Source organism: Charadrius vociferus, unplaced genomic scaffold, assembly GCF_000708025.1.
Source record: "Charadrius vociferus isolate BGI_N301 unplaced genomic scaffold, ASM70802v2 scaffold90, whole genome shotgun sequence".
NCBI classification, from domain to species: Eukaryota; Metazoa; Chordata; class Aves; order Charadriiformes; family Charadriidae; genus Charadrius; species Charadrius vociferus.
The window spans coordinates 9,676,603-9,692,458 of record NW_009647222.1 but is presented as its reverse complement, the minus strand read 5'-3'; the positions used below and the strand labels follow the sequence as shown (position 1 = coordinate 9,692,458).

General features: G+C 36.9%; 1 protein-coding gene across 1 annotated transcript; it reads right to left on the bottom strand.

Annotated features, from left to right (window-relative positions):
- Positions 1 to 248: 248 nt before the first annotated feature.
- LOC104281671 (patatin-like phospholipase domain-containing protein 2) lies at positions 249 to 14,176 on the bottom strand. The gene is made up of 8 exons (XM_009879704.1): positions 13,922 to 14,176; positions 13,103 to 13,168; positions 10,102 to 10,311; positions 8,983 to 9,043; positions 6,512 to 6,727; positions 5,411 to 5,543; positions 4,052 to 4,168; positions 249 to 768 (listed from the first exon to the last, which is right to left on the bottom strand). Exons 1-8 carry the CDS (start codon positions 14,174 to 14,176, stop codon positions 477 to 479), a joined length of 1,350 nt encoding a protein of 449 aa, XP_009878006.1. The 3' UTR covers positions 249 to 476.
- Between the last annotated feature and the right edge of the window lie 1,680 nt (positions 14,177 to 15,856).

Below are 15,856 nucleotides of genomic sequence, written 5' to 3'. Positions count from 1 at the left end.
GGACACTGGAGGGCACTAAAAAGCTCATTTGTGTATTTCCCTTCATGAAGTCCAATTTCATTTAAGCACTATAAAAGTAATCCTAACACATAGTATTGTTAAGAGTTATATTTTTAAAAAGCTTTTGTTATCGATGCTTGTTTGTTTAACAATCTGTTTACAGAATTTACATTTTTATGCTCGAAGTAGATTTTTTTAAAAAAAAAATTATTTCCAAAGAAACACTGTTTACTACAGGTCTTAGTACAGTTGATTGAGCTGGTGCTTCAACAGAATTGTAGTCTGTTACTTAGTATAGCAGCCACTGTTTTTATAATCCTTGAAACAGTAGAATTCCCAAGGCAGATTTGTCAGGAAGCTGTAAACAAATGATTTTTCAAGATTTATTGGCAATAAACAAAGTGATCTTTAGTCCTTTAGGATTTAAATTTCTCTGCCAAATTGGAATTTTGGAAGCTGTGGCATCTACTTCCAAATTAATACTCTGGAGCAGTATGGAAACTTGTCTCTGAGGAAGAGTCAAAATCTATTTCCAATCCAGACTCATCAGAATTTGGGAGAAAACTAGGATAGGAGTTTAAGACTGAATGTTCCTGTATGTTAGCAGAAGCATTTTTCATAGCTGAGTGCATGAAGCATGAAGATTCCCAGAGCCAGGTTTCAAGGTCTGCAGAACAGCGAGGCATTTTAAGATGGCAGTATGAAGAATGAAATTCCACAGCAGATGGGACAGTTTGACATTTTCTTAGTGATGTATAGTTGTCTTTCCTGTTTAAAAAATAAAAGAAAAAAGTTTATTAGTGTTTGAGTGATTTTCAGATGTCTGACAGGGAATCTTCATATAAAAGGAAGAACACTAGAGGAAAAAAGTTAATTCTAAATGTATTTAGTGAGTTAGGATACGGGACACCAGGAAAAGGATCTTGAAACAATCATATCTAAAAGAAGGGCACTCGACCATTATGGGTTGTCCTCAGAACTAGGTATAAAATAGTTACATTAAAAGTCAGACCATTCTGATGGGCTTAGAAGGGTAGACCCAGTTTAGTTCATTATCTCTTAAATAGTCCTGATCTCCCCCCAGCTATCCACTAGCTATTTATCAGTCACAGCACCAACTGAACATTAACAATAACAGTCTGAACATTTACAAGTTGAGTGGCAAATACAGTTGTTCAGCTTCCGAAGTGCCATCTCTGCATTCCATTTCACAACAAGCTAATTATCACCAACCTGAACAGCTGGAACAGAACTTTCCTACACTCTAAAAAAAGCACCTGAATCGCCAGGTTAGTCTTTTCCAACCTGAGAAACAGGGAACTGAAGTTGTCACCAAGAATACCCAGTCTTTTTCTTTAAAGTTCTCTCTCCTCTACCGCAGTGCTTTTGGGAAAAAACAACAAAACAACCTGCAACGCCCCCTCTCACACACAAGAAACCCCAATTCATCATACACGCATTTCAACACCAGTTTCCATACCTAACGTTTAGGTGCGCTAAAAGATACCATCCACTGGGTTAAGTTTCCTAAAAGGATTTTCAAACTCTAAACAGTGCAAATTTTCATGAGATTTAAGTTTGATTCCAAAACAGAAGCTAGATCTGACGGCATAAAGTGAAGAACGTAAAAAAAGATACGGGGGGGATAACTTTCTGCAAAAGTAGCAGTAGGTTCTTGGTGGATGCTGAAACAAAATACAAGCCCACAAAGAGCCACCTGTAGAATACAATGCAGGTTTCTGCACACACAGCCTTGGGACCTAGCTACCTGAAGGGGGAATCCACTTAAAGGAAGGCTTCAGAAAACTTAGAAGTTTGACAGTGTAAACAGTTCAGTGGGAGCTGATCACCTTGAAGTTACCATAAAAGCATACAGCAAAAGCCACAAGACCACCATGTTCTGTTTTAGGGCCAAGAGCTTGATCTTTCCACAAGAAGAAAAACAATGTTCCTGGTTAATCATGACTCAGGGACCAAATAATGCCTCTGAAAAGTTAGATCTGGGACAGTCTTGTGATTTTGTGCCTTCCTAATGCCCATTTCAGATGAAGAGTCTCATGATTGATAAGGCTGGAATATGAGCAACATCAAGAAGCTGCTAAATAAGGGTAAAAGCAGGAGGATGACTATACCCAAATTTGTTGTGGAAAGGAATCAGAAATATCATTAAGAAGAAAAAAAAAAAAAAAAAAGGACATTGGATGATGCATGCACACTGGGTGTGGTATGAAATAACTGAAAAGGTGACAATAGGATGATAGCAAATATATACCAAGAACTACATTTCTGCTCAGAAATATGGCCTCAAAAGCCAACTAGTGTTATACAAGAAAAGGCTTTAACTGATTTCAGAAAGGGAGAGGAGAGGCTATTTGTATACAGGAATTATATGCTTCTGAATTCTGGATAAAATTGAGTATTGTAAAAAGAAAATATCTTTACAACCTAATATTAAAGCCATCATTTAATACTTTCAAAGGGGGAAGGAAACCCAAGCTTCAACCTCATTAAGTCTTCCATTAAGCCAGAACCTTTAACAGTAAGTTTGACTACTCTGTATTTCTAAGGGGTGGAACATACAAATAGGATCTTTCACGATGCCAATCCAGAACCTGGCAAAGCTTCTTACAAGGAAGTAGGATCAAGCAGTTCTTCTCAGACATTTCAAACCTGCATTTCTGATGGGTCAGTGTATACCATTGCTAGGGCAAAAAAGAGCATCTTTCATCTCCCTCCTTATCTAACTTTATTACTAAAAACAAGGAAGACAAAACATCAAGAACTCTTGGCTTGAATAAAAGGGTATTTTTTGTTTTAATTTAAAAATATGCTGTATATATAACATGGCCATGCTTTAATTGAAATAACTGCTGCAGTTAAGAGTCTCCAGTGCTACAGCTATCTCTTGGAAGCGTTTATGAAGCATTTAAGAATTCTGTTCATTCCTAACAGCTTTTCAGGCTAATTTCTCTCCCCCTTCTTCTCCCTCCTACACATCAACTCCAGGAGTTGAGACAATCATCAGAAAAATTACAGTAAAATAGATACGGCCTACTCTGCTGAAGTCTGGATTTATGCTTTTTCAGCCAAATCTTAGGAGACTTCATATTTACAGGCATTTGGACCTCTGAGACAGCCTAAGTTTCTCTACTTACAACACTACTCTGACATGGCTGTGCAACTCTCAGTTCCAGCAATAAGTCCACTTTTTAGCAGGAAAATCTAAGCTGAATGTTGGTCATATTCATTTTCTGAAAGTTTGCAGAGCTGCTTGGGCAAATACTACACTCCCCAGCAAAAAGTGAAACAGTAATGGTATTCTTAGATTCATACTGTGATGAGTTGTCACCGATTCCTCCATACGCATAGTGCTACAAAGTTTAACAGAAGTAAGAAGTCTGAAAGGCTAAGTCTCACACCAGCTTGGCAAGAGAAGGATAATGAACCTAGTTACAACCAGGCTAGAGTAGAAGGTTCTCTTCCATGGAAGTAAAGGTACCTAAAAACTCTCCATGTGTGTCTTATTTTAATTCCTCCCAACTATCTTACAAGACTGTCCGTCATATTCATCTGCTTTTGAACTCTTCCAACCTTTTCTGTCCAAACTCCCAAGAATCTAGTCTTTCTCCCAGTGTTTCCCAGTTCCTGTCTGCTACATCTGATTTAGAATATCTTGAGCAACCTTTTCTTCCTCTTTTCTTCCTGACTGCTCCAGCTATGGTGGAACACAGAAGAAAAAAGGTCTCTGTTCTCAGACCAATGCTTGCTCTATAATCCACCCCCTCCCCAAAAATCATAAGCCTACAAACAGGCAACACCTCTTCATCTACAATATGTAGCAGTCACTGATCAGTTATAAACAAGAAGCACCAGCAAATATACTTAAGAAACAATGCTAAGGATTAGAAGCAGTGAGAACTTTTTTGTGTTACCTTTGAGAAAATTATTAAATCCTGTTTTAAGAGAGAAGCTTATTAGTACTTGAGACTCAGAAAAAAGAGAGAGAATTTCTAAAACCACATCATTTGCATGCAGCAGTACTCCACTTTACCTGGATGTACAGAACAGCTTGCTTTTAGCCTGGGAATAAACTGTACCAGCAATCCGACAAAGCTGTTCTTGCATCCATCGAACATCAGCAGGCATGTCAGGAAACCAGTTTACTAACCTACAGTCAAAACCAAAATACACATTGTTTTGTAAGCAGTAGATTCAGTCTGCATTATATGCTTATGTAGTACGTCCAGCATCCAACAAAATAACACAGCTTTCATTCTCCCCAAGTTAACTCCCCCACCAAAGTCTCCAGGTCTTCCCAACCTCTCTAAATTTCCATCTAGTCCACTCATTGCTTTTCTACAAGCTAAGAAACAGGGCAGCACAGACCACTGCATCTCTGATCTACATTGAGCAGCTGACCAGTATGTGCATTCCACACCTCGTGACAAACGTTTAGGAAGCCTGCAAAAAAATCCTGTCTCTGAGACCTCTTTCTGTGTGGTGGGACCTTTCTGGTCAGTTTAAAGTTAGGTGGGAGAGCAAGGAAGAAAAAAAAAAAAGAAAAACACAATAGAAGAACAAATAGAAGGCAGAAATGGAACAATGTCACAAATGATTTTTTTTTCCCCTTATGATGCTCTTAACAGAAGTCAGTTACATGAAAGGGGGACAAGGAGCAAAAACCCAGATTAAAATTCTGTTGAAACTTGCTTCCTCTCCATCCACCAAAAATGGCTCAGAAATGACACATTAAGTGGCACAGAAAAAAATACTGTACTGGACTTCTATGTGGTTCCATTTATAGAACATTTGATTTTTCAAATATTTTCTAAAGATAGTAATGACATCTACTGTTCAAGGACTGGAATTCTCTTAAGCAAGCACAAAGCTTATGGTTCATGGTGCACTCATTTAGCATAATTTCTCCTTTATAAGACCTGAAAAACTTCTAAAATTAAGCCCTGTTTCAAGAGCACAACTTTCAGTCAACCTAAATAAACCCAGTAAGAAAATTTATATGCTGAGTAAACGCTGGATTTCACTCCTGACTTCAGAAAGAAGCTAAAGCACAAGAACTGTCTAGACAAAGTTCAAATACCACTGCAGAATATAATTATAATAATAAAGAATGTGCTCCCGGAAAACACAGTTAAGGGTGCTGCTTTCAAGCAATTACGAGACAGCTGCTAGTAATAAGAGTAAATTGTTTAGAAATCTTCTTGATATGTTTATCTAGCCTTATACTATAAAGGCTTTAGGAGGATGCATTATATAGGTAGAAATAATGGTCTTTAGACAGTTACCACTTGAATTCTTGAGTACAAGAATGTCTACAACACTGAATAAGCTCTCAATGAGTAAACTTCCAAAAGTGTAATAATTCTAAAATGGTTCATCAAAAATTCTTTACCGTAAAGCAACAGAGTAAGCAGACTCCACTGGTAGCGTATATGGTAGCATCAGATAGGATATTACCCGCATTGGGAAGAGTTTAGAGAACTGAGCGTAGAATCCATTCTGTTCTTTACAAGCTTCTTGTAGCGCTTAAGAATAATTATTTTTGAAAGAGATGTTAGACTATTTAAAAACAGTTTAAATAATTTGCTCAAAGTTTGGTAATCTTCAGTCAACATTATAAAGTGTTACTGAATAAGGCTCAGGTAGAATTCCTCTCAAGGCACTCCTCCCATAAAGCTTCTCTATGGTATTTTAAAATATGGGAAACACAGACTCATACCACAGGGACAAAAGGCATTACCCAGAACTTTCAAGCAATACATTTAAGAATTAATTTTTAATAAGAGCATGTAAAGGTCACCTCTCAAAATATACTTATGTGTTTTAGATAATATTGCTGTCTTGTTAGGGACTCTGTAACTCTAAGGAGTTTGTTTAAATTCTAGAGTACTGCATGTTCCTGTTATCACATATAGTTGTAAGAAGTATCACACTTCAAATTTTGTTCTCCTACGTCACTGGGATCACAAGTTTCAGATCTTGAAAATATGCATCAGCATCCACAAAAAAACCTAGGTAAAAGTTACAGATTGAAGAAATACCAGCAGCGGTTTTGGTCTATTAACAGCTTATCAAAAAAGACAGGAAAGCCAGAGAGTTAGAAATCTACAGAAGTTTGTTTTAAAAATAAGATGGGGGTAACCAGTGTTTGGATTTGAGGTTCAACTTCAGTGTGAAATACATGCTTACAAAAATACTGTGCACATACAAAATTTATCCAAAACCAAATGAGAATTCAGTTCACACCTCTGCAGTGTTGAAAGTAGCTCCTTCCTCCTGGTTCAATCTTATTTCTGTAGCTAAATCAAAATGTACATGTTCCCATTTAGTAAGTATTTAAAGAACTTTTTGGGGTTGAGCTAGTCTCTAATATCACCAGCAGTTATAATATTAAATAAAAAGCATCTTATGCAAATTATAAGAGTACACAGGGTGAAAAAAACACATCAAAGTTTGCCATTCAAGGTTACAGAAAACAGTCTGAAGAGTGTACCTTTACGAAGTCGAGGAGGTAAACTCTCAAATATGCTCTTCTCCAAAGGCCATGGATTTTGTTTCAACTGGTCATTACGTACTTCCCTTTTCAAAGTTTCTACTTTGTTATCTTCTATCAATTTTTTTTTCTTCATATGGTCAATGTGTAGTGAGGCCTCATGAGGATTTATTTTTGTGAAGGGCAAGTGGATATAAATTGAGTCATTCAGAATACCTGAAAGAGTCAAGAGCTTCCACTTAGGCTTGATCCATGGGTCTTCAAAGTATCTGTACAGTACCTGTAATCTGTGTATCTGTTCAAAGGCCTATCCTGAGGGAACATTATCTACCCAATGTCAAATATTGCACTTGCTCTTATAATCCCACAAACGTTTAATCACACTGATGAATGAATACTCTTTTGCAGGTTTACTTTAAAACATGTTCTAAAGAAAAGGAAAAAGTGAACAATTAACTGAAACTGCACTGGAAACATACAGTCATTTAGCAAAGCTGTTTACCAGCAAGAAAACAAATGATTTAAAGGAGAGAAGAAAAACTGATTTAATATTTATTTGAAAGAAAAGACTTAAAACACATCAGACATTTGGGAAATTTGACATGGGAGGTATCACGTTAGTACTTTGACACATTGCTACAACAGAGTGGAGAAGCAAAGCAAGTAGGGTACAATATTGTTCTAATATATATATCCAAAGTACAGATCTAAGTCAACATTGGTTGCCTTGCAAAACTGGTGCCAATTAAGAAATAGCATTGATAATTACCTTAGAAACCAGCACTAGATAATGAGCACAAAGTAAAAAATACAAGAAGGGTATTTATGTGCAGTTTCCAGAAAAGCATTAGAAAGTTATTTATATATATAAAGACTACCAAATTTGACTAGGATCCATACTGACATACAACAGAATCTGTATCCTACTTACAATTACTCCTAAAAGACAAGTGTCGAAATAATATACAGTGGATTTAGCAGAAAAGTTATCTGAAGTGTTACAGAGGGGGGGGGGGGGAATTAACTCCTACAGTTGAAATAAGAAGAAAGAACATGTATAATGTGCAGCCAGTACTATCTGTAATAGTGCAAACATCACATTTCAGCTTCCATTGCTCTAATCTGACCCAGTACCAATTTGCTTCTGCATTTCAAGACTACAGGGGTTAGGCATATTTAACACATGGTTAACTTCATGCTAATATCAAGTTACTGTCTTTAACTTGTTTGTCTCAAAGTGTGCAGAGCAATAACATTTATTAATATAAAATATGTTACTAGAATTCTAGGAGTACCGCAAAGCAACTTTCAATTCTTCTCAAACTTATCTGGGTCCCAACAACTGCTACATTACAAGTTGTCCTCTTCTAAAGTTTTTCATGATACCCACTAAGGATTTGTCTGTGACAGTTTATCTTGTTGTTCGCCAGCTCCCGGTTCTGGACTATAAGGCTTTACCTAGAAATTCACTTGAATGATAGCAGAGAGAATGTCCCGGTTTCGGCTGGAACAGAGTTATTTTTCTTACTAGCAGTTGGTATAGTGTTATGTTTTGGATTTAGGATACAAATAACGTTGATAACACACTAATATTTTAGTTGTTGCTAAGCTGTCAAGGACTTTTCAGCTTCTTGTATTGGCCTGCCAACAAGAAGGCAAGGGAGCACCCAAGAAGCTGGGAGGGGACACAGCCAGGACAACTGACCCAAACTGGCCAAAGGGATATTTCATACCCATATGAAGTCATGGTAAGCATATAAAGCTGGAGGAAGAAGGAGGAAGGGGTGGACATTCCCAGTTTAGGCGTTTTGTCTTTCCAAGTAACCATTACGCATGATGGAGCCCTTCCTTCCTGGAGATGGCTGAACACCTGCCTGCTAATGGCAAGTGGTGAATTAATTCCTTGTTTTGCTTTGCTTGCATGTGCAGCTTTTGCTTGACTTGTTAAACTGTCTTTATCTCAGTCTATGAGTTTTCTCACTTCTACTCTTCCAACTCTCTCTTCCATACCACCGGGGAGAGCTGGGGGGGCACGGCAGCAGTGAGCAGGCAGCTGCATGGTCCTATATGCTGGCTGGGGTTAAATCACAACAGGGGAGGTGAAAAGAAGATAAGGGTTTCACGGAAGTGGGAAACAGTAGCCTATTCCCATCCTTCATGATTAAAACAAAAGAAACTAATAATATGATTTCCCTAGATTTGGAATTCTTTGGTAATTTCACTTAACAATACTTTACATTCACTTCACACAAATTTGACGAAAACCCGAAAGTTCAATTTCTGTGTGGCTGCACAACTTACCTCAGGTGAATATTTACAGCAACTATGTGATTTCTACAAGAACTAAACTTCAAAACCCTCAAGGACCTCACCCCTTCTTAGCTACATACAACCCCTTCACCCTGTTTTGGTTCTTTTTTAAACTCAGGCTAAGACCACATCATCAATAATTATCCACAAGTGTAACATACCATTCTCTTTCAAGAATTTGAGAGCATCTGAATATCCTTGCTCACAGATCTCTCCTAGTACCTGCAAGCACAGGGTAAATGAGTCAGACAAATAAAAGGAGATTCAACTAAAGATCAACAGTTTGCAGAACGAAAAGCCACTTCCACCCACCCTCCATTCTTGTAAGAAAAAAGTTTTCATTAACAATTGCTATAATTCAACAGATTCAGGTTAATATACTGTGATGATGCAGACGTGATCATGCATACATAAACTTATCTCTCAGCTGTTTCAGATGCACTGAATTATTCACCTAAAAGGACAGCACTAACAGTTTGCAAGAATTTCCTCCCCTTTTGTTTCTTTGACTAGCCTTTCGGCAGATGCAAGCAACAATGAAACAGGGTGGCCTGGAGTATGCCAATCCCCCTCCTTCCCTCCCAGTGCTTCCCACTTCCCAAAACTATGAAAAGTCAGCTGTGCAATTCTCATGCTCAAACTCAGACTTTGTCTTCCATATGAAAACATCTTTCACCAGATGCAACACCAGCTCACCTACACAGTAGTCCTAGACAGAAAAAAATAAAAAAAATTAAAGCCTACATAAGTAGAATTTAACATTTTTCTTCAAGTGGTCAAAAAGCCCTCAATTAAAAAAACATATCTATAGCAGTCAGGAACATTACTTCTCCTCTGTAGTATATCCCAAGTCAACTGGCAATCCAAGAGCATATCCCTCAGCAGATCTGTAATTAACAGCGCTTAGCAAAGCGTAAAGGCAACTTGCCTGCATGAAGTATTAATTGAGAACTTTATAAAACCATGAAGCTTTAGAACTTCTAAGTTCCGAAGCACCTGGTTAGTAGGTAAACATGAAAGGACTAACAACTGACAGTTATTAATTTACCAATGTTGATTTTACGATAGAATCCTATGGTAATTCCCAAATAAATACTGAAAGCCAATAGCAGGACATGCGGAAGAATGAAGACAAAAATATGAAAAATAAACAAGAAGAGAAAGGTCACCAGAAAAGTTTATATAAGTAGATGAAATGCTAAGATTACTGTAGCTTTCTGCAAAAACAAAGCTTTTATATGGAAAGATGTTTTAGTAACTACATGAAGGCAGTGGGTTACCTTAGGTTCTGGTGGAAAGAGTGCTTGTGTTAAACGATAAAGGTTCCCCAAACTGAGCTGAATGCTGGTGTTGGTCACATTCATTTCATGAAAGTTGGCAGAATTCCCCTTTGGACAGATATCACACTCCCCAGCAAAAGGCGAAACTGTGATGGTATTCTTAGACTCATAGTGAGGTAAGTTGTCACTGATTCCTCCATCCACATAGCGCTACAAAAATTGAAAGAAATAAGAAGTCACAAAGGCTGAAAATTTCCAGCTAGCAGATTTCCCATGCAATAAAATAAGAATAAAATAGCACTTAAGGCTGTAACAGAACACTCTCTGCCTATGCTCCTGGGCTAAATATTTTGAGTAGTATGCTTTGTCCTCTAATGCCAGTTAAAAAACATTTCTACCTATAGTTACGTAGATAGCCTAAGAGTACTCTATTTGGGATTTGTCTGCATGTTTAAGACAGAGCAAGTCCATTTTAAAGATCATAATCCTACACAACATGCAGAGAAAAAGTAGTGCTGCTGTTTCCTCTTCCTCAAAGAAGGACACCAACCAAAGAGCTACCAGAGTACTTCAGAAAAAAATACAAGTAAAAGAATAGCTCTACATTTCAAAGCTCAAGTTCCATGATACTAAACCATTCAGTTAGAGTAATTTTAAGTTACTCTTATTCTTAGTGATTAGAATTTGATATAAAAGCATAAAAATATTTGGACATAAAGAAACAGCAAGTAAAAGTGGACAGTGCTTCAGGAACCTTGCCAACAGTCATGGTATCTATTCTGTTTTGACTGCAAGTTTAGAAGCTGTTCCGGGTTATGCTTTTGTCTTCTTTGTGTTGACTTGCCCATTTCTGTAGTTTTAGTGCATCACCATCTCAGATATTTTAAGATCCAAGAACTGAAGAGTTCTGTATCAGGGTAACTAATCTATAGTGCAACAGCTGCTATGGCTAAAGACAACTCCTCCACTCACTCACAACCGCCATCTTTTCGGTGGGGCCAATCGTATCTAGTTTGTTCTGACAGCGGCAAGCGGCTTGAGCTGGAGCAACCTGGATTATAATTTCATCTGCCTTCATACTCACTCCCTGACCATTCTGAGAAGCAAATTAGAGAGAGAACAGCTCAGAGCATACTTTTCTAGAGCAGCCTGTTCCTACCTTTCAGCTTTCTTCGACACCCTTTAGACCCAGCACCATGCAGCTACTGACAAAATTCCTATAGGTGTATAATGCAATCACTAAAGCAGACGTGCAATCACCAAGTCTTTTGTGGAAGTATCAAGTACAATACAACAAGTCTGGCAAAGGAAGAGCCATAGCATGCAGACTTCTCATGAGAGAGGTAGAAGTACGCACTTGAATTACTGTTCTACAGAGGTAAATGGTTTTAATTATTTGGAGTTTCTGCCTATCTTTTCCCCCGGGTAATTTTTTCAATCTAAAACCATCGCTGTGTTTGAAAGGGGTAAAAAAACAACCAAACAAACAAAATGAAACCCACCACACCCAAAAGCTTCACAACTGGCAGTTAGATATACCTATATCCTTAAGTCTTTGGTTTAAAGTATACATGCATGAAGCACCAAGCCAGTAAACAGCAAGATGCTACAAACTTTACATACATGACGTTCCACTCTGTTTAAACCCTACAGGGGTCATGCCAAACATACACAACTGTGGTATTCTTACCAAGTTACATCAAAAATGCCTCCTAAACATTACAATCATATCAAAATAATCACAAAGATCAAAAGGATACAACGATTCCTTCCTTCCCCTTCCCTCAAAACAGGCCCAAATAAAGCATCACTTGTATGTTTTCGTGCTCTGAACTAAGCCTTTTAAAATAACATTGTTGTCTAGTGACAAGAACTGAATAGCCAGATTAGCCTGGATCCACCTAAACCTTGGATTCAGTCCAACGTCCTGTTTTCATAACACCTTTAATCTGGAAGAGTTTAAGGAGACATACAAGGTTTAGAAGTACAGATAAAGAAAAAATCCCTATACAGTTTTAATTACTTTTGCTTAAATTTCAGCATGAAGAAAGAAATGCATTTCATGTCTATCCTTGACCTCTTAGCACTTCCAAATTGCCTTGAGAACAGTCTGTAATCAACCACTGTTAAAGATGTTTTAAGTTTTCTTTCAATATTCTTCCCCTCTCCTTGTGTAAGGAGCACCAGTGTTGGAAGGAAAGCAAATGCAAATTAATACAACACTATAACAAAAACCCATGAGCGTCACTGCCTTGATTTTGCAATGCATGTCTGCTTCCAGACCTGTTAATCAGAACACCTACAACAAACTACACTCACTTTTCTGCAGTTGTTTCCCCTTTAATGGGGGATTTTAGAAAATCCAGCATAGCCATGAAGTATTAAGAGGTTTTGTAACCAACAGTTCCTGAGAAGTAATAGAACAGACTAATATACTGACACTTCACCTTTAAAAAGCAACCTTTCTTACACTGAATACAAATGACAGAAGATATTAAAAAGCTTTGTTTGTATCTAACTGAACATGGAACTTTAATCCAGTTTTAAGGCAGATCTGCCTACAGCAAGAACACAAAGATATACAATAAACTATTTTACAAGATTTTTTTTTAAACAAACAAGCATAAGTGATCCTTCCTATAAATTCGTGCAGGTGAATGAGCATCACTTTCTTAAAAAAATATTTATCCTGAAGTTAAATAGTTGCTAGCTTAGAATATCCTCTTTTAATTACTGCATCAGCAAGCAAGAAATTTAAGAGAGCGCGCAAGTGCACACAAGTGTGTGTTTTGCAGGGTGAAAAAGAAACGTACATAACAGATCTTCCACACATTTAGTGTTTCCTTACTATTTTGAAAAGTTCTAACATACAGCTACAGTACTAGAAGCTATGGTGGAGGTATTTATTTTTCAGTAGGATAACCACAGAAACATACACATTATCTCTTAATATTTTCAGGATAGCTAGAACTATTTTTAGATCTTAATAACAGAGACTTACCACACCTCTAAATGATGGTGGAATTAGGCCACAATAAATAGGGACAAATGAACTACAGATTAAAGCCTGTAGGAAAATGAGACCATATAAATTAAATGGTAACTGTTCTATTATTGAAATTATCATTTATCTTTATCTCTTTAGACGTTAGCAAAAACAGCTGAGCAAGCAATCAAAGAAATCCCCACAAGTACACTTGAATAAAAAGAAGAAAAAGAAAAGGCTATTATCAAGCATTATTTTAAATAGGATGAGGTTATTCCACACTTCTTTCTTTAGAATGTAACCAACATTACACTTAGAATGTAAAAAAATTATAAAACTCACTAAAAGACCATTTCTAGAAAAGCTAATTAGCAAGGAAAGTTTATGATCATTCATTCAAGCTATACATTTTCTGAGTAACCAAACTAACTGGGGACACAAATATGAACATTCTGGAATCATATTAAACTAGCTTTATAACTGATATTAAGAATTTAAAAAAGCTATTTTTGACTTTTTCTTGATCATGGCCTTTGTAAGAATTACCTTAAAAAATTCTTATTCATGAAGGATATAGTTTCATTAGATACGCTGCACTTTAAAGGCACTTACCCTTTTTAAGATTGATCTCTCGCACCTACTCACTAAAATAGTTCGCAGATACATTGACTGGGAAAACTAGTAAGTCAATTTAGTGTAATGAAGCTTGAATTAATCTTTAAAATACTGTCAAAGTCACAATATCCTAAAATGTTTAAAATGGAAATCCAACAGATGACATTAAACAGACGTAAGATTACAGAAACTTTTAACAGCTGCCAGAAATAAACATACCTGGACAACTTCTTCTTTAGAGTTAAAATTAGATATCAATGCATTTTTACCATCTGATACTCTGGTTAGTGAAATACACAGTCTGCCCGATGATAACTGGTGAGTGTTTTCTGGAAGATTTCTCATCAATCCATCTCTTATTATCTTTATCACATTAAAGGAAGGATGAAGAGGACCAAGATTTCGCTTTCTAGCTTCTTTGGCTAATGCCAGAACATCTGCACAAGCTTGAGCTGAAAATAAAATGCATTTCATTTAATGAAGATATGTCAAAACCAAAAAACACACTTCCAGTAATAAGCATGTCTAGAGCTCCAACTTTTCTCTTTGATTGCTAGCATGAAAATTCAAGAGCTTTTTAACAGATAAAACAACTGACCACTAGAGTTTAACAGAGTTACAAGCTTTCAGAGGAAGAAAACCCTATAGTCAATTTAGACTTTCAAATAGAACTGGTGAAGACCCACCCACTAAGTTACTTATATAGAATCACAGAATTGTCTAGGTTGGAAGGGACCTTCAAGACCAAGTGTATGTTGACTGTAGGTGTAAAATACCCATATAACATGCTTCCATTAGGAATTATTAATTCCAGAAACACATTCTCTAAGAAAAAAATAAAGATTAATGATCTTCTGTAAGCATGCATGGACATATTCCATATGCAACAACCATAAAAACCTACAGTGTTTGATGCACAGTTGTAAGGTCCACAGTACGTCTGCTGAAGCAGCAGAGCAGCTGGGTTCATCACAGCTAGTAACACGTGTTAGACATTAAGCAAATTTAAGGTTTCAGGGTGCCATTTACATACAAACACAATAAAGGCAACATTAAATGTGAACTTATGGTAAGGAGCACCAGGAGGGAAGTTTTTAAAGCAGTGCGTAAGGAATGTGGAGGAAATCCGTAACACCCCTCACATAGGTCTCCACCTAAATAGGTGCATTTTTACCTATATGTAACAGACATATAATAATTTTTTCTCCAACTATATCAGCATTTGGGAACTAGATCAAAACACTACAGAAGACACAACTGTTCCCAAAGAACACTGAAATCACTTTAACAACCACACATAGTAAGTTCATAGTAAGAAGAATCATCCAGCTGTAATGTTTTGTTTGAAATTTTAATGTCATGCGTTTCCAGGGCATACCATGAGGAAATTGCCCAATAAGCTTGTCAACTTGGTAGAGGAAAGGGGGTGGGGAGGAAGGTCAAAGTAACAGGCTATTAACCTGACTGATATGCTACAAGGCCATCTAAAAATATTTTCAAACTTGCCTATTTTAACTTACACAGACTCTTTCTAGAATAGATAGGATTCAACTTATCATGTTAAATGTGAGCACTGCTCTGGAAACAACTCTTCTTAAGCCTTTGAGCTCAGAATAATTTCAAAAAATATTATCTTTCCACAATATTATTTTTCCCCCCTCAAATAGCAATACCTAAGTCTTTCTCTTTCTTAGCACAGTAAACCTATGTTCAAAAGACTAACTATAAAAAAATCTGAGGTATCAGACATACTCCATTTTTAGCACTATAATTTTTTTCATTCCCCCCTTGCCAGGCAAAGCCTTGGGCCATGAATCCACTGGCACCAGTAGCCTGACCTGCCTCCCACCCCAGCAGACAGCAAACTATTTAGACACAGCTCACTGTTAAGCAAATACATGCTTATGGTAGTAAAACACATTTTACATGCAATTAAAAAAATGGCACAAGACACACTCTAGCAAGTGAAGAAGTTATTTTCAAAAGCAGTTATGCACACAGTTTTACCAGTTCTATTTTTTATGCACTCAGACATAAATCACCACTTGCTTTTTTTTTTTTTTTTAAAACAAACTAATTTAGTGAAGTTCAATCTTCTAAACTTTCTAAAGAGAGAAATCAGGCACTTAGCAGGAGTTTGAGATACTGAACTAC

What these genes read in the sequence shown, in the direction of transcription:
- LOC104281671 (XM_009879704.1), bottom strand. Translation starts at nt 14,176, where the DNA reads ATGAAATGCATTTTATTTTCAGCTCAAGCTTGTGCAGATGTTCTGGCA. An exon ending in ACCTCCTCGACTTCGTAAAG is followed by an intron (nt 5,544 to 6,511) that starts GTACACTCTTCA and finishes ATTATTCTTAAG; the next exon opens with CGCTACAAGAAGCTTGTAAA. An exon ending in GCTTACTCTGTTGCTTTACG is followed by an intron (nt 4,169 to 5,410) that starts GTAAAGAATTTT and finishes TTTTGACTGTAG; the next exon opens with GTTAGTAAACTGGTTTCCTG.